The sequence below is a fragment of the Macaca mulatta genome, chromosome 14 (assembly GCF_049350105.2).
Source record: "Macaca mulatta isolate MMU2019108-1 chromosome 14, T2T-MMU8v2.0, whole genome shotgun sequence".
NCBI classification, from domain to species: Eukaryota; Metazoa; Chordata; class Mammalia; order Primates; family Cercopithecidae; genus Macaca; species Macaca mulatta.
Genome location: NC_133419.1, coordinates 84,467,104 through 84,487,309, shown reverse-complemented (window position 1 = coordinate 84,487,309; position 20,206 = coordinate 84,467,104). Strand labels below are relative to the sequence as shown.

Sequence of the window (20,206 nt, the reverse complement as noted above, 5' to 3'; positions counted from 1 at the left end):
TTTGTTTATTGAGACAGGATTTTACTCTTGTTGCCCAGGCTGGAGTGCAATGGCACGATCTCAGCTCATCAGATCTGCAACCTCATCTCCCACATTCAAGCAATTCTACTGCTTCAGCATCCCAAGTAGCTAGGATTACAGGCATGTGCCACCACGCCAAGCTAATTTTATATTTTTAGTAAAGGCAGGGTCTCACCATGTTGGTCAAGCTGATCTCAAACTCCTGACCTGAAGTGATCCACCCACCTCAGCCTCCCAAAGTCCTGGGATTATAGGCATAAGCCACTGCACCTGGCCATTTGCTTGTATTTTTTTACAAACAGTATTCAGAGCCAGAACATCCTCAGTTATGAGCAGATATTATTTAAATACTTCTTAGAATTCTTAAGAATTATGGTAATAGTAATAACTGATATTTGTGTAATACCTTTCAGTTTACAAAGTGCTTTTATATACATTGGTTAATTTGGCTAGTAATTCCAGGAGACAGCTATAATTACCCCCTTTTACACCTGAGGTAACTGATTTTGACTAATCCAAGGCTGACTCAGCTGGTAAGTGATGGAAGCTACAAGAGATTAAACATTATATAAAATGTACTGTCCACACAGAAAATAAGAGGTAAATAGATTAGGCTTAACATCTGGGAACTAGTCTCCAAATTATAATTTATAAAACTCATGATGATTAATCCCAGTTGTTTTTAAAGGTCCATTGTTGAAGGCCCTACCCATAATTTTGTGTAATTCATTTTTTTTTCAATTCTGGTATTTCTACCAAGATATTTATTTCTTTAGAGGCAGGAAGGTAAGTGGAAGGAAGTAGCATGACTTTTGGAACTGGATAAGTCTAGGCACATATCAAGGGGGAAACATGAAGGTATTAGTCAAAAGACACAAAGTTTCAGTTATGCAAGATGAGTAAATGCTACAAATCTAATATACAGCATGATGACTATGGTTAATAATACTACACTGTATTCTAGAAATTTGCTAAAGATTAATTAAAGGCTCTACCATTAAATGGCTTTATGACCTTGGACTATTTATCCCTTGGTTTCTTTACCTGTAATTAAGAGATAATAACTTAGTTGGCAGGATAGTGTTGAAGAATAGAGATAGCATATGAAAATCAAATAATTGGCATTTAAAGTATGTTAAATTGCTTCCTCCTTCCCCTTCCTCATAGGAGCAACAATGCTTATTTTTTATTATTGATAATCTAAAAAGACATTAATCTAAGAAAATGGGGGTAGGGAAGGGAAAAGATCATTAGATTTAATACCTATTTGTGTAGTTATCACATACAACCTGATTATTGAATCTTAAAGAGCTATGGGAAAGGAACACCATTTATTGAGATCTGCTTGGTGCTGGATACCTTTCATATATTATCACATTTAATCTACAATCTCAGTTAGTTTACTTGGTTTCTACAGTGCTTCTAAACCCATTAGAGAAAAAGAATGTTTCATACTCTCTTGTAAATTATTTCTCATCATCACTGGAGACCATGTGGACAACAATATTAGAAAAAATGTAAAAATTCAGTTTGAATTAATGGTAATAATTGTAATTTATTGAATTTCTACCATATGTATGCCAGTCTATGCTAAGTATTTTCCATAAAATATCTCAATCTTTGAGATTGGTATTATTATTTTTACTTTATGCATGAGGAAGTGGAAGCAAGAAAGATTAGTGAAAAAGATAAATATTTGTCTAGTGTAACAATGTGTTAGACACTCTACGTATAAAAACTCATTAACCTTCCCATCATTCCATGAAGTAAATCCTATTTTTATTCCCATTTTACAGATGAAATCTAGGTACAGACTAGTTAAGTACTTGCCTGCATAGTTAGTAATGAGCAAAGATGGTATCTAAAGATAGGCAATTGGCCTCCAAAATCCGTATCTTTATGCTATTAACATGCTGTTGGTATATAACAAGATCAAGAATCAGACCAACTCGAGTCTGGCTTTTTTTTTTCCCCCGGTACTACATAGGTAGCATTATTAACTTTAAGATTTCTAGAATTTTCTCTCTGCTTCAAGCTAGTCTTGGTTGTTCTTTTACTCAGAAAGGTAGAACTAAAGTTTTATGTGGTTGCCTCCTCCCAGAAACACAACCTGTTCCAGAAAGCAATCAAATTCCATGGAGTGCCAGGTGGGGAGTCAGTCCTTCATGCCTGTCATTCTGCCATTACATCAGACCCCATGTGGCTGCCTTAATGAGCATTTGCTGAAGGAACTTAGCTGTGGTTGTGAGGGTGTCTCCCTGCATGTAAACATTTAAATATCCACCCCCATCCTAGGTTTTCTTTAAAGAAGTTAGATTGACCTTGAAGGAGAACAACGTGAGTCCTTTCTCATGTATACTGCTTCCTAATGGGAATGTTATCAACTGATCCATTGGAGCCTGAGATTTTATTTTTTGTTTTGCTTTAATCTTTTTCTAAAGTCTCATTTACTACCTTAAGATAGGAGATGAAGGCAAAATGAAATAGCTGAAATAAATGTGATAGTCAAAGATTTCAAAGCCACTTTTGTGAAGCCTCGCTCTGAATTTATAATAGTATTAGTAAACGGTCATAGCTACTTTCCTGTAGCGCAGATACTTTCCTGTTTCTCATTTTAATTCCTATGACTTTATACAAAATGGACAGAGAGATGCCGTTATATCTGTTTTACAGATTTGGAACCTGAGATGATAGATTCCATGATTTCCCCTTTGACAATTAGAAAGTAAGTGACAAACTCAGAAGCCAGAAGCCAGAAAGAGGGTACCATCTTGCTTAAGAGAACAGATGTTAGACTCAAAAGGCTCTGGGCTCACCATTTACTAGCTATTTGATTTTGGATGAGTTATGTAACTTCTTTGTGCCTCAGTTTCCCCATCCATGCCTATGCCATGGGTTATGATCAAGATTAAATAAATTAATCCATGTAAAACACTTCAAACAGAGCCTGGCACAAAACATGCTACATTCAGAGTGGCCATTAATATTATTAACATTGACTTTTAGTCCAGGAAACCACAGTGATTATAGGACCAGCTGCCACTGTGATGATAGTTGAAGTAGCTGGGAGTGGTAGAGTGAGGTTAAGAAGTGAATGCAGGGGAAACACTCTTCCAGCTAGCCTAATAAAACATACATTTACACTACACTTATACCTGTATTAACAATAGATTTTGTGACGTTATTCAATGATGTTTTCTCTATATTTCAATACCATTTAAAAACATATATTGATGTTAATTAAGAAGAATCTGTCAAAAACCAGGCCTAATTATAAAAGTCATGCAAAAAGAAAGTCTATGTGTTAAAGAAACTGATTATTCATTACAAAACTTAAAAAAATTCTAGAATGTTGAGTAATCACAAATATTTGCATTCCCCCAAATACTCAGATTTCCTATTCAGGCATCATAAACTTTAAAAAGTAAATGCAGTGGTTATTTTTGCATACCATCATTATTTGAGCACAGAAATTAAATATATGCATAGCAACATCTATCGTGATGTTTTCCAGTTCCTAGGAGTGGCATTAATTCCATGGCTTCACTGCATAATATTAGCTTGGATGGTATACTGTCGAAGTTTCATACAGAGTATACATCTAAATCATTCAATGAGATAATATATGCAAAACTTTCACTTTGAGAGTGAACGATTTATATAGTTGTTGAGAGTAGCTCTAATAAGGTTATACGGAATTTAAATTTGTGAGTACTAAGGAAAGCTATGTAGGAGTTGCAATTGAGTGTGGCATTCATAGTGAGAATGTGGTCTGCCTGACTAAAGCAAGGTAGGGCCATCCCCAGAACTATTGTTTTCTGCAGCTTAGAGAGAAATATTTGTTTAAGTTCTGCTTACAAAAATTTTTAAACAATTATGTGTGTGTACATATGTGTGTATTCACCAGTGAAATAATGAAATGTGCTATTTTTTTATCTTCCCTTGAAAAAAGAATTTAATATTTACATTCTACAAATACTAACATTTATCCACGGAATATAATCAAGTCAAACTAAGAGCAATAATTTGTATTCTGTAGTACTGAAAGAGTTAATGTCATTCAAAACTGTGACTATTTCAGACTTTTTTTCAAAAAGAACAGGTCTAATTGTAGTTCTCAACTCTGATAGCCCATTAGTCACCTGTGAAATCTCTTTAAAAAACAAAGTCCTCAGCCCCATGCCAGATCTACCAAATCTGGATGTCCAGGGTGGAAGTGGGACTTGAATATCAAAAACAGAACTAAAATATCCACAGGTGATTCTGATGCACAGGTAGATTTGGGAATCACTGGCTTAAATTCATTGTGTCTTTGACCTCAGAAAATTGTTTACCAGAAGTTGGCTGGGCGTGGTGGCTTGAGCCTGTAATCCCAACACTTTGGGAGTCCAAGGCAGGTAGATCACCTGAGGTCTGGAGTTCAAGACCAGCCTGGCCAACGTGGTGAAGCCACATCTCTACTAAAAATGCAGAAATTAGCCAGCAGTGTTGGTGGGTACATTTAATCCCAGCCACTTGGGAGGCTGAGGCAGGAGAATCGCCAGAACCTGGGAGTCAGAGGTTGCGATGAGCCTTAATTGCACCATTGTACACCAGCCTGGGTGACAGAGAAGAGGAGAGGAGAGGAGAGGGAAAATCATATTACCAGAAGTAAAAGCAAAATGTAGCACATTAGAAAACACACACACACACACACACACACACACACACACACACACACAGAGAAGCGTTTCTCTCATAGGGTAAATTTTCATTAAAATAGCAGATGACCCTAAACCACTGAGACTACTAGTGACAATGTTCAAAGAAAATCATTGATCCTGAGCAAGAGTTACCAAACCAGAATTTATATGGCAGTGTTTAGATTTTATAACTAAACGTATCAGCTATTTAAAAACACCTGTAGCAGGTATGCACTTTACTCTGTAAATACATCTTGATAGAGCATTATTTTATTTCCTTTAAATCCAAATATATAATAATAGGCTCTATCTTGCCTGCCTTTTCTCTCAGACTCACCCTGAGCATCAACCCTTTAGGAGCTCAGATTTTTGAGGAATGAAAACCTGGAAGAGAGAAGTTTTTGGGAAAATTATGCTTTTCTTCCTGTATTACAGATCTCTAGTGGGGCAAGGGAATATAAAGGTCTGGTTATATGCTTCAGACTTGGGAAGGAAAAACAGGAAGCTCAAAACACACATTAATATTTCAATTATCCTACTCCCTCCCATTTATTTGTGTATTGATTTATTATTTATCTATTTATCTATTTATTATTTATTTATTTATTTATTTATTTATTTATTTATTTTGAGTCAGAGTCTCGCTGTTGCCCAGACTGTAGCATAATAATGAAATCTTGGGTCACTGCAACCTCTGCCTCCCGAGTTCAAGCTATTCTTGAGCCTCAGCCTCCCAAGTGGCGGGGATTATAGGCACATGCCACCATGTGCCACCATTATGCAAAAGCTATATGTAATATCCACTGTGAAAGTTTATTGTTGTAAAGATTAAAGGTGATGGTATAAGTAACCATATAGTGACTGAGAAATGTGGGTACCCTCCATTCTTGCAATAATCTAGTATTCAACCACTTCCCCCGTCTACTTCACCAACTAAAAATCCAATTCCAGATTTTAGGCAAATCATATAGATTTTGTAAAATATTTCTTAAGGAGACAAAAGCGAAGATTATGAGGTGACTTTGCTCCAAATTCTATGTTCTGTATACCTCCCTGCTGCACGGAAGTATTCTGAGCTGACCTCAAGATTCTGTGGAGCCCATTGGCTCTTTGATATTTTGACCACTACTTTTCACTGTGCCTGGTTTTTATTACAACTCTCTAGCAGTTTTGTTGCCTGGTATCTATCTAAGCTGTGATTAGAATGTATTGTCCTAAAATTTCTCTCATCTGTTGAATCTATTCCGGATTGGTTAGATATAATAGGCAGAAGGTTTGGCTCTATTGCTAGTCTTTTTAAAAAATCTCTCCATCTAGTTCTGTTATTCCCTGTGTCCTCATTCCAGTAGTTCACTTAACAGCACCTCTGACTTCCGTTGGCTGTACTGGGCCAGTCAGGATTGGTAATAAAGCACAGTTTTCTCTGGATCCTCATGACAGGCAATTAATGCTGTCTTTGTTGAGCTTCATGACTAGTCACCTGTCCCTCAGTTTAATTCGTGATCTTACTCAACCTGCTTGAAAGACTTTGGCCAACAGTGTACAAGAAAACAGCTCTTATTTATTTATTTACTCTTCAAAAGGTTTTGGTGGAACGGGCAGTGTTTGGTTATATGAATACGTTACTTAGTGGTGATTTCCGAGACTTTAAAAGAGCATAAACAGGAAAGCCATACATATGGTTGCCTTAAGAACGTGTTGTGTCAGTGAGGAAAGAGGGTCTATTTCCCTCCCATAATGTTTAGTCATTTTTAGCTTTACTTTGTCAAATACAGACACACATCTCCAAGATGAAGTAATGGTTAAGGGAAGAATTTATGTCTAGAGCAGATTTTTATCTTCCATATCACCTAGATTAGTATCTGGTACATAAATATAGTTGTTTCCTGTGTGTGTACCATATGGCAGGTGATTTGTGAAGGCTTTGCATATATTATCTCATTTAATCCTGTAGCAGTCCTATAAGGTAGGTCTTAAAAAACCATTTCCAGATAAGGCAACCAAGATTCAGGCAATAGAGGTACTTCCCTGTAGTCACACAGATAGGTGGAAGAACAGTATTTGAACCCAGATCTTCTAGCCCAAATCTTGTGCTCTTTCCACCGTGTTCACAGCCTCCCAATGTGTTTTCTAAGGGCAGTAAATATGTTGAGTGAATAGATGCACCAGTAAAAAAAGACTACACTTGCTGTAAATTTGCTTTAATTTTGTGTCATCTTTTCCATAAAATGGCTTTAGCGAGCACATAATTTCCCCAAAGTAAACTAAACTTTAAGCAGAATCTTGTTAGTAACAGCATATATTTGCATAACTGAAGACATTTGAGATTGACAAATTTAAATAGCAAATATGGTGATACTAGTTAAGCCAACTTGTTAGTCATAACCAATTATTTATAATGAGCTTTCACTACTCTCCTAATACCATGTTAGTTAGTACCTAGGCACTACATAGAAATAAAAGTTGCTCATTAATAAGGAAACAGTACTAATTTGAAAAAATATGTATTTTCTGTTTCTGTGGATCTTCGGGGCTGAATTGAAAAGTACCCAATAAAAATCTCTAACAGTCCTCCCCTGGAGTTAAGAGAAAAAATAGTTTTTCCCCCAGCTTTTTTGAGTTATAATTGACAAATTTGTATATATTTAAGGTGTACAACTTGATATTTTGTTGGGTATAGATTGTGTATTTGTGCGTTTTCATGCTGCTGGTAAAGTTATACCTAGGCCTGGGCAATTTACAAAAGAAAGAGGTTTAATGGACTTACAGTTCCACATGGCTGGGAAAGCCTCACAATCATGGCAGAAGGCAAAGAGAGAGAACTTTTGCAGGGAAACTCCCCCTTATAAAACTTTCAGATCTCATGAGACTTATTTACCATCATGAGAACAGCATGGAAAAGACCTGCCCCCATGATTCAGTTACCCCTCACAGGGTCCCTCCCACAACACGTGGGAATTTAAGATGGGATTTGGTTGGGGACAGAGACAAACCATATCACATTGTGAAATGATTACCACTATCAAGCTAATTAACATATTCATTACCTCACATAGTTACCTTTTTTGTGTATGTAGTGATAACATTCAAGATCTACCCCCTTACAGGGTACAAAAAATATTTTTAAAAAATAAATTTAAAATACAAAAAAATATATTTAAGGAAATCAAAAGTACCCATAATCCCGCCATTCAGATAAAGCACTATTAACATGTTGGTAACTTTTCCATATTAACCTACAGATGTACAGATATGCCTCTTACAAAATTGGCACCAAACTATATATACAGATTTATAACTATTGCTCAACTTATATCATGAATAATTCTTAATGTCATTTAAAAGTCATTTAGAAAACATGAAATAGTGGGAGAAAATAAAAATTTTATGTAGACATATTATTGATAAATGATATTGAACAAATTCCCTGGCATATGCTTCTAGATTATTTTTAATCTCATTCTCTACTAAATAAAATTAGGATCATACTTAATATTTTTTATTATTCACAAAAACTGAATCAAACTGTTTATATATTATTTTAACCAGCTTTTTTCACTTAATAATATGTTGTGTCTATCTTTATATGTCATCAAATTTACTTACATAGGAATGTTTTTAATGCCCACATTAAAACTATATTCAACACTAATGAACATAGGTTTTCCAGTGGTTTGCTTCTCCAAATGCTGTGACAATGACAATTCTGTGAACACCTATTGTACTGAGTTTTGTAGAACAGATTTCTGGAAGTAAGATTTCTGAACTGTAGGTTCAGCAGTTTATACTACCACCACCAGTGTGTGAAGAGTGTTTTTGCAGCCATTAAAAAAAAAGATAGCCAGTGCCATGCGTACTGACACAGAAAAATGTCTAATAGCCAATGTGAAATTTTAAAATAAAAGCAGTGGCATAATATGTATAATATGACCCACTTTTATTTTGAAATTATATATCTGCATGCTTATGTATAGATTTGAGTATAGATGTGAATATGGGGATAGATATAAATAGAGACATCTTATTGAGCACTGAAAATACAAAATTAAGCACATATGTTGTTTTAAAAGCACATAGCAGACGGCGTGGTGGCTCACACCTGTAATCCCAACACTTTGGGAGGCTGAGGAGGGCAGATCACCTGAGGTCAAGAGTTCGAGATGAGACTGGCCAACATGGTGAAATTGTGTCTCTACTAAAAATACAAAAATTAGCCAGGCATGGTGGTATGTGCCTATAATCTCAGTTTCTTGAGAGGCTGAGGTGGGAGAATCGCTTGAACCCAGGAGGCGGAGGTTGCAGTGAGCTGAGATTGCGACCCTGCACTCCAGCCTAGGTGACAGAGCAAGAATATGTCTCAAAATATAATAATAATTAATTAAATAAATTTTAAAAATAAATAAAAGAACATAGGAAACTAAAGAGGAAGTCAGAGTAAACAAGTAAATTTTATTACAGAATAAATGTATATGCTGGAAGGCAGGTTACTAGCAATGTAGGGAAACTTGCAAGGTGATGGGGCTGGCAGGTTGCCAAGTAAGGATGCCCAGTTAAATGTGAATTTGAACAATAATCAACAATGAATAGGTTTCAGTATAAATGTGCCTTATGCAATAGTCACGTATTTATACTAAAAAAGTTTTGTTATGTTTCCAAAATAGAAATGTAACTGGACATCCTATATTTTTATTAGCTAAATCTTGCAACCCTAGACATGGCCAGAAATATGGTTTTGTCATCATAAGAGGAAATCATCTGTCATGAATGAATTCACATCCACAGACATGACAAGAGAGAGATGTATAAACCATATGGCCTACAGCTGGATTTCCTATTTAAATACCTATAGTAGTCAAAACATTTACTGATTTTCTTCGAGACACTGTGCTATTCATGCATCATTTCACCTAATACTCATAAGGCCCTAAGAGACAAGCACTATTCCTGGGTGTTAGGGGAGGAAACTGAGGCATAGAGGTAAACAACCTGCCCAAGATCACATGACTTAAAGGAATGGGGCCGGACTTGAATCTAGATAGTCAGACTCACGGTTTGTTTTATCTGTTCTATTCTCTACTGCCTTTAAAATAGGAACTATAATTGCTAATATGACCAAGAAAGATATTCAGATCACTGAGGGCAAGTATATGCTAGAGAAAGAGTTTAAAACAATGACAACAAAACATTTCGTGGTTTGAACCCAGACAATCTGGGTTCAAAGCCAGGCCCTACCACTCACAAGTCAGGTATGTGAGGAGGGGCAAGTTAATGTCAACCTTTGCAGATAATAGTATTACATATATCTTAGGTTTCATGGGAGGATTACATGACATCGAACATATGTAGCATATGTAGCACAGGGCCAGCCTCATAGTAAGTTCCCAAGATATATATGAGTTGTTATTATTATTTAAAATATATCAAAGTACAAAACCAAGTGGCAATCATGAAGAAATACTGTATGGGAGTTAAGAAGAGAGAAAAATCTATAATGAGGTGTACTCAGAAGACTTTATGGAGAAAGTAGGAGTTAGACTCTGATGGAAACCAGGGACTTTCTAATGTTTAGGGTTGGAAGAAAGTACCAATATATGTAAATTTTAATAGGATGTGAACCATCAACTCAAGGGGATTTATGACCTCAGTCTTTGTCTTGGTCTGAAATCCCAATAAAAGTGCTTCTTAGCAAAGAGCCTTCTCTAAAGAGAGCAAGGCAGTACTACAACAATCTCTTGTTCTTACGCATGTCTTATCCTTCCCTCATGGCCACCAAACAATCTTCATAACCTGTTTACAGTAACAGGCACAGAAGACTAAATGGAAACAGCCGCATGAAACAGAGGAAAATGTACCTCTTCCAAGAAATGTGAAAGAAACCCATTTAAGTGATTTGGTTACAGCCACGTTATCCTTCCTGTTCATAAGTAGAGAATTATATCTGAACATTATTTTGCCTTCTAGGGAGCTGCTGTTATATTCAATCTTAGCATCCATTCAGTCAAAGGTATAAGAGTTTTCCCCCTATAGACTTTGTCTTAGTAATGTAAAATTGGCCTACAAAAGTATATAGATGAATAAATATTTTGAATTCTACTTCAGAAAATGTGATTTTGCTAAATATATTCAGAAATTCTTGTGGGGGTATGAATTTTAAAACTCAAAGCTTTATCAGATTTGGCAACTTTAGGTATTACCAATGTCAATCATCCTCGAGCCTCTGAGGAAAGAAAAGAATTATTTTAGAGGTGGAGTATTTATTCTGTAATATTATATTTTAACAGCGTGATAAAAAGAAAGAAATTGTAGGTGATATTAAGCTTCAAACCTTCTCTTTGGGGGCCTTTGCAATGTTCCTCACACTTTCCTTTGTCTTTTGTTATTTCCAAATTTTTCTCAAAAAGGAATGGCCTTGCTTTTTTTCTCTACACTGTTGTTTCATAGTACTGGCTAAGAATATGAAGATGTGGGGAGTATACTCAACAGACCAAACCTGAAAATACCAATGGGATACACAGCTTGAACAATTGTGCCCTGCCCACAGGTCTGCTGAAAAAGCAAACCAAACTCATAAAGACCAGGTCACTCATCCGCTAGCGAGAGCTGAATAGACAGGGAGTGTGCTTGGCTCAAAGGATGCCAATCCAGAGGCTAACCAATAACCAATAAGGTGGTTTGCTCAAAAAGGTGTACTAAGTCCAGCAAATACTCTGTTAGGAATGTTTAATTGAAAAGCAGTCCAATCAAGGCAATGATCAGTGAAAGGGGAAGCTAGTGATTTATGGTATAAAGGAGGCCCGATGGTCCATTTTGAGTCTAGTGCCAGCTGATGTCATTACAGAATAGAAATTGAGGGAAAGACGAAGCTATCAAGTATAAAGTATCTCATTTATAAATTAGAGTTAAAGTGGTGATTTGAGACACAAGGAACAAGTAGCACAAAAGAAGCAGCGTATCTTGAAGGGAAAGTTGTAAAGATCCAGCTCCTTAGATCTCACTCTTACATATTTCTCACGCAGCTTTTTCTGGGTTTCCATGGACATGTGTCCTGTTACCTAAAGTAATTTAAATAAGTCTCTGTTCCTGCAATCAGATTTCCTTACAATCAAAATATTTGTTCAATAAACAAAGAGATCATTTTTTTAATTGTTTTACTATATACCTTGTACCTCTCTCTGGTACTAGGTATATAGTACCTGCCACAAAGTAGGTTTTTGGTAAATATTTGTGGAATGAATGAATGAATGAATGAATGAATGAATGAATGAATGAACAAATGAATAGCCAATGATTGCACTCTTTTAATTCCATCTAGTAGGAGGAACACTATCTTCCATAACTTCTTATCAACTATGGATGTTAAAACTGTACTCAAGACCTGCCTAACTTTTCAATTTTGTCATCTACTCAAACCTTTAAAAAAACTCCCTAAATGGGACATGTTTGCAGATTCCTCTTTAAATCTGCATGTGCTGTTACCACTTTCCAGAAAGCCTTCTTTCACTCCTTTCACTCTCTTTCACCCTTTTCACTCTCTTTCACTCTTTCACCCTCTTTCAAACCTGCACTAGAATTCCTACTCCCCAGTGTTTACTTTCCTATATTCTTAGCTCAGTCTCTCTCTGAAATGGTAAGAGAATTAGGTGCTTTCACTTCCTGCTGTCCCCACATCCACATATACAATTTTGTATTCCACTTTATTCAACATTATAAAATAAAGCATTTTCCTGTCTCATTAAAATGTTTTATGAATATTAACTTTAATGGTTAAACAATAAACCATCATGTGAATATATCTTATACTCCATACCCTTCTGTTGCTGAACATTTTGATTGTTTTGTTTTATTCTGTTTTGCTCTTATAACAAACCACAATGACTCTCCTCTCTAGAAACCTTTGGACATATTTTTTATTTTCTTCTTCAGATAGCACACTAGAGTAGAATTGCTGAACCAAAAGACAGGATTGCTTCTAAAACTCCTGAAATATATTGCCAAATTGCTTTCTTAAAATGTTTTAAGGAGGTTTTGCACTCCATAGCATCAGCAATATAGTGTCTATTTCAACATACCACAACTAAATTGTGATTTGTCAATTTCAAGATCCTTTATTTTTTAAATAGGTAAAGGGGATGTATCATTTAATTTGTGTTATTTTTATTCCTAGTGTGGTTAAATATTTATATGTGTGCTTGTATTTGTCATTTGTATTTTCTCTTGTGATCGGATACTAATTGTCTTTGTTTTCTACTAAAATGTTATTGTATTTCTTATTGAGTTGTAGGAGCATCTTTAAAATATTGATAAACATAATTGAGCAAATGTTTTCCCCAGATTATTGCTTATTTATGAGTTTTTGCTTCAGTGGTTTCAAATTTTTATGTAGTCAAGTCTCTCATCTTTTATGTGATTTCTTCAATTTATTTCATGCTTAATTTTTTCTCCATGAACATTCTTAGTTAACTATCAACCTGACTTTTTGTAGATCTATATTTATACTATGAGATCAATTAAAAAATTTTTTTAAATCAATACAAAGTCTTTAAAAGCAGGCTTACAAAAGTGTAAGAGTTTAAACACTAGTATAGGACATATTGAACCTTCCTCAAATAATTTAAATCCATGTCTCAAAGGCCTTGGTCTGGCCATAATATTGACCCTGTCACTCTTAGCCAATATTTGTTTAAAAAAGTTTCAGAAAGCCACAAAAATACTACTATAATTGGACACCCTCACCCAATACCAAAAACAGAGATCACTCTCCCTTTTGTTACAATCACCATTGTCAAGGTCATTAATGTTCAACTTCTTATTCCAGTGAAACACTCCATAACCCATTTACAACCCACTGCCATGAGAGAGCCCAATTTTGTTGAAACCCAAGCATTTTTTAAGGAAATAAGGCATCTGAATATTCAAAACAACTTTAAATGATGCAGCTCTTACTCTGCCCTTTCTCTCCTCAATCTTCCAATAAACTCCTCAATAAACACAGTAAAATATAACTGAAAGTGATGTTTACATAGAAAAAATAGTGAGCCAATCCTAATTTCTACTTTTAAACATAAGTATTTGCAGACTGTGGTACCTAAACTATTATTAATAACAAATTACTTATGACCCAACAATCTGATGTGACAGCACAGCTGTGAACCATACAGGAAAGCAAACTGTTATAAAGATCCAGGTACAAATCGGGCGTTAGAGTTCGGGCTGCTGTATTGTTAGGGGCAGTGAAAATAATTGAGAAGTTCAGAGAAAGTGATCATCAACCTCCAGGGCTATTAAAGGGATCAATTACCTTTTAAATATACAGAGCAAAAGTGAGTCTTTAGAAGGTGCCTATGCAGTACCTTTTGTGAGACTGAAAGCTATCGATTGTTACTTCCTTTGTTCAACCCTCTTGTAGAGAATTCACATTACCTGAAAGTGCTATCGTGAGAACTGACTGATTCTAAGTGAGTGGGTGACGAATATTATTTGTATGAATTCTCACAAACGGGAGCAACATTTTCTGAGGTCGTGCATCCTTGTGAGCTCAAGTGTCTAAGAGTGATAATCAAGATAATAATAATGGCTCCCTTTTGATGAGCTCTGAGTGAGTGCCATGGACTGAGCTAAGTGCTTTATGCACATTCTTCCTATTTCTCACAGTCATCCTTAGGCTGATATTACTATTCCCACTTTCCAGATGAGGATGTTAAGAAATAGCAGAAGGTCATGCAAGGTAGAATTTGGAAGAGCCAGATCTAAACCTAGTTCGATTTGCTTGTACTTAACATGGTGCTCATAATAATTTAGATCTGTGCCTAATTTTGCAATTTATAATTTTTCTGGTATACAGAAAAAACTTTTTAAATATTATTTTAGGTCTATAAATGAGAAAGCTAAGATTTGAAAGAGTTAAGTAAGTGTGGTGCAAATCGGCATCTACTCCAGCTTCCCTAGTGGAAATTCTTGAGTGCTCAATTCAATGGTGCTTGGAATTAGGGGGGCGAATAGGTTCTTACAAATCACCTAGATCAATCCCTCCTGTAGATGTCTCTATGTCATATTTTAAGGCCCATATAACATCTTAATCAAGTGACTAATACTTTTCTGCTTAAAGTTCAGTATAAGAGAAGTCAGCCTCTTTCTTAATCATTTTTATAATGTCATTTCACATGTTGAGCCACATAGTTCACAACCTGATCCTAATTCTCTTTTATCCCCTAATTACTTTTAGGGCTTCCCAAAATCTCACCCTTCAGAGTTATTAGCCCAGCCCTGGAATTCAATCCTCTTATACTTTTCCAAATCGTTGGCCCAATAAACAGTGTATTATTTGTAAAGAGGAGCATGAGGCACCCTTTTAAAGTTACAATCCTTTTTCCTCCAATTATGTCTGGCAATATATTAGATACTTAGGCATCTGAGCCCTTGACATCCCAGCTGCTATAATTAATGCAGTTTGGTTCTATATTCTGCAAATACAGGGCATGCGGTTGGATGCCCCCTCCCATTAGGGCAACCAAAGAAGACCATAGCAGTATAACCTTTGGAGAATCTGAAAGGTCTGCAGATTTAGCCATATTAGTCTATATGATGAAGAAATTTATGCTCAAAATCATATACATATATGACCCAAATCCATCTTTTTGTAATTTTAGATGCCCCCTTTTAGTTCTGGCTCAGGAAAAGAGAATAAAAGGTACTGATCACTTTCGTTTTTCACAGTTCCTTTCACTTTCTATGACAGTGCTTCAGTAATACATTCTTGCATTCAGGAAAGTAATGAGGAAACAAAGACACAGGAGATTTGGTCCTGATCCTCCAGGATCTAATATTCTAGAGAAGGAGAGAGCATTGTGAATGAATAAAGATAGTACAATGAGGTGAGGTCCCTGCCTGAGACAGCCTGAAGGCTTTGAGAGCCCTTTGGTAAGGAGTTAGAAAACTCAATAAAGTGTAAATCACTCTCATTGTTATCTCTAAGAGAAGAGAGTCATATTCCTTTGACCTTATCGCTTCAGGTGCTACACAGATGAAGACTATTTACAATCACAGTCATTATTATCACTGTCTTAAACATTTATTATCTCTGATACAGGGCCGGGACTATAGTGAGGTGAGCGAGGTACTCATATTGGGTGCAAAATTTAAGGGAACACCAAGAAACAGCAATTAAGACAAAAATACTTTAATGAAATATTTTAGAAAATAAAATTAATGCAAAAGAATTTATAATGAACAAAATATCAAACTTTTAAAGATAGAATCAGTCTGGTATTAGTCTCAGGTACTATGAAATTACAGAGGCCCAAGATTTTGTCTGTTGGCTTTGGAAGGTATAGTCTAGTTGAGGTGATGTGAAAGAGATGTGAAAATAAACAAGGTGCCTGTTTTATTTTCACTGTACTGATTGCAAACATGAGATCAGATCTCACTTCCAATAAGGAGATGTGGTGGGAGATTGGTAGTTGATTGACAACTAATGTCGTATGGGAATCATCAAAGAAATTCAATAGCATGAGCTCTCATAACCCAGTTGAAAGAATGAACCCAGACAGTTATTCTAGACTCAAGGTACCTCTAGACATTTTTAGCAACAAAATTTGATAGAGCTTCACTCCAGTGCTCTATAATTAGTGGACACAGCTACAGCTACCTTCTCCATTTTTGCATCCTTTCCTTATTCTGTTAACTGATAATTTCTTCTCCTTTATTCACATTATTCACCTTCCATAGGAGAATCCAAATGGTCTAGGCCTTTTCCTTTTTTCTTTCTTTTTTTTCTTTTTGAGTCCCACCATACAGATCATGGTTGCAAGGTGAGGGGCCCAATCCTGATCCAATGGTCTAAACTGCTTTGGTTAGGGAGGATACTGAATTTGGTAGTGGCAAGTTGTCCAAATGGGAAGGAACAGTTATAGGCAAGGTAGTTTTCCTAAGAATAAGGTATAGATGAAGCACTTCCCTCCAACATACACCAGTATTGTGGATTAGCAATTTAAAATGACAAGGAAATAGAACAAATAGCAAGTGCTAATGGAGTTCAGAGAAAAGAGAGATCACCAAGGGCCAGGGTGTGCTAATTATATGCTATAAGAACCTGCAATTATAAATCCATAGATATGCAAATAAATGCTGATGGCTCAGCAGATGAGCAACAAAGTCATTATCTATGGCTCTTTATAAATGGACAGCAAGATAAATGATTTGTTTATAAATTCACTTAGAGATTGTACCAGTATCTTTGAATGCTTTTGCTTCCTTCTGGGGGCATCCACAGTTAGACCTCTTGGATTAGATTTCCATATTCACTATCTTCTGACCTAGGCCATTCTGGCAGTTCCAAGCAGGCCCTGTCAATTATGACTAGCTGATTCATGCTGCCAAAAGTCATTTCCCCTTGGCACTTCCTTAACCAACTGAACGGGAAGTGATAGTGGCATCTGTTCTGCCACCCAGATCCGTGATGGTTTATAAAATGGCATTTCTTGTTTGTCTGATGGGGAGAGGTCACACAGAATATAACTGCGGGGAAAGACTAAGAATGCTGACTCCCAGTATTAGGCCTTCTGCAACTCAGGGCTGAGAAGTCTGTGAGGAGCCCACTGTGCCCATTGGAGTGACTCTCACAGGAACTGTAGGCAGGCATTGCAGTGGCTAAACTCAAACACACAAGAAACCTATCCCTTTGAGGGCAGATGAACCATGTACACATGCTTTAATTAAGTACTTAAAGCCAATCCGTTCATGATGATGTTGGGATTCTGGTTCTTCTGGTATAACCTGTGAGAATTTATAATGGCCTAAAAAATTTAGAGTAACTTATGGCTCCCTTGAAAGAACCAGAAGGTTTTTTAAAATTTCCCTCAGCAAAGAATGGTAAAAAAAAAAAAAAAATCATTCAAAGAAACATTTACCAAATACCTACTATGTGCCATTTCTGTGTTCAGATTATAGCCTGTATTGTACTTTCTGTATACCACACTGTGCTCTGGTACATAATATACATACTGTATGATAGAATATATGACAGAATCCTAGCACTGTAATAACGTCATTAGATAGAAATCTTCAAACGTGAACCCCATTTTTATGCCACTTGAAAGGAGATTTTCACTGATATTTTTGATGTTGTTGTTTGATTGCAAGAGAACTTTGTCAATATTGCAAGAAGACTTTGTCAAATTTTCAAGTGGTTTGTTATGTTTTGGTATCTTTTCATCTACCCATCTTCTGAGATATTAAGTGAATCAACAAAAGAAACTGGATTTGATATCTCTATTCTTTAGCCAGTGAATGTACAAAATAAGAAGTAAATAAATAGGGAAGAAATAGAAGGTGAAACAAAGGTAAAATATACCTGCAATATCAGTAACTGTTTCTCTGTGTTGATAAGACTTTGAAAAGTGAAGAATTAAGCTTAGCAAGTATCGGTCCACTATGAAACCATCCTGAAGGTGACTGAAAGCAAAAAAAATAAGAGCCTTCTTCTAAAATCCAAGGTATTAAAGCCTGTTCCAAACACCAAATCTACTAAATATGTGAATCATATGATAATATTATATTCATAAAATGGTTCCAAAAAGATTCAAATAAAAGTTTCAAGAGTTCAACCCTGGACAAAATACAAGACCTCATTTTCGTTGGCTTGAATTTATTATAATTTTCAGAAAGTAAAATATTTATCTTTCTTCGGTTGAATACAATGTAACCAGGAATTTCTAAAAGATCTCCATTAGCCAGCTTTGATTGTGAAAATTTGACTCAAAATATGGTGCTACCGAGGTAAAAGGACTAGGAGAAAATTGGAAACACATTTTCTTAGTCTGCAGAGAGTCAACATCAGACTGAGAAAATAGGATCAGCTCTCCCAGGCAGAAACAACGTTACTGAGATGACATTATCATGAGAATGTTTTATGATCTAAAAGAAGTCACTGAATCCTTTCTTCTAAGTTTCTATGCTGGCAGTTTAGATCAGCTGCCGTTTTATGTATAATAATATTTTCAAATTAAGATGCAGAGATTTCTCCAAAGAGACATAGGCCCAATTTATATGGAAAGAAAATAGCATTGTTTACATTTCCTATGTATACAGAAGATATTAGATGGACTCCAAACATAACTAAATACATTAACATTTGTAGTAAACCTTATTTATACTTATTTCTTTGTATTAGATGTGCAGTCTTAAATTTTGTAGGAGTATATCTGTTAAGATTAGGTCTCATTTATATAAGAAAAAAAAATGATCCTAGCTTGAACAATACAGTTTATCTTTATCCACAGAGAAGAAATTCAAAGGTAGCTAGTCCATAGTTAGTATAGTGCCACTCCATATCATCAGTGACACAAGTGCTGTCTTTATATTCCTTTATGTGTATTTTTTGGCTTTATCCTCAAATTTGCTTCATGGTCTTAGATGACCAGTGAAGCTCTACCCATCACGTCTGGGTTCCAGGTGAGTAAAGGGAGGAAATGTGAGAATACAAAATTTCAAGAATTCCAGCTAAATGAGCTTCCTTATAAGCAGCTATTCCAGTTCACCGAACACTTCAGAGCACTCAAATCACATAGGACTGAACATTTTCATGGGGCCGTACTTACCCACAAAAATGTCTGAGGAATAAAGTCTTTATTATAAGAAAAGTTACAAGTGGAAAAATTGGGTTTCTTCTAATAACAAATCAAGAAAAATGGCATCGTTTTTACTTTTGCATATGGTGAAATGCTACTGGTTGCACACATGTTCCTTGTATATACTAACCATGCATATCTTTCTCTTCCTCTTGTATCACCAGGCCTCCGGAACCTGTTTACAGCACTGTGAACAAACTATGTGATAAGCCTGCTTCTCCCAGGCACTATTCCCCTGTTGAGTGTGACAAAAGCTTCCTTCTCTCAGCTCCCTATTCCCACTACCACCTAGGCCTGCTCCCTGACTCTGAGATGACCAGGTACTGCATGCGCTTCCTCACTTCATCTTCTCGAACTGCATGTGCTTCCACAAGAATCAATGGGTAGAATCTGCCTCTGCTCACTTCTCTTGCACTAAACATCTTCCCCAAGTTGGAGAGATGTTCTGCTGTTCCCTTGGTGCAATGGGAGAAATTAAGAACATTGCCTTTTTGTTTTGTTTTGTTCCCTGGAGTGATCACAGAGCACTTAGACATGATCACAGGATGCTCCACATATTCCTGGTTCCAATACATTTTAATAAGGTATTAATTATACTTTTCTAGAACAATTAATTTTGGAATTTAACAACATTTCATTCATACAGAAGGATGAAAGATAACATTTGTTGAATATTTTAAAATAATATTTAATAAGTGCTTACTCTGCTCCAGGCATAACGTGGCCTAAGAAATATGTGCTATTATCACCATTTAATATTTTAACTAAAATATTAGATTAATATCACCATTTAACTGAGTCCTTAAGGTATTAAGCAACTTGTCAAAAACTACAGAATTACTTGGTTCCATCTTACCACACAGAACATAAAATTAATGT

General features: G+C 35.9%; 1 protein-coding gene across 12 annotated transcripts in view; it reads left to right on the top strand.

The window, feature by feature from the left end:
- The window catches only part of DLG2 (discs large MAGUK scaffold protein 2), a 2,228,225-nt gene that overhangs the window by 1,733,500 nt on the left and 474,519 nt on the right, over positions 1-20,206 (top strand). For 8 of the 12 annotated variants that reach the window (XM_077964104.1, XM_015115421.3, XM_015115419.3 and 5 more), the window contains one exon: positions 19,492-19,647. The exons of the other annotated variants lie outside the window; for them this stretch is intronic. In XM_077964104.1, coding sequence (XP_077820230.1) covers positions 19,492-19,647 — 156 coding nt within the window. The remainder of the gene's footprint in view (positions 1-19,491; positions 19,648-20,206) is intronic. 12 annotated transcript variants of the gene reach the window in all.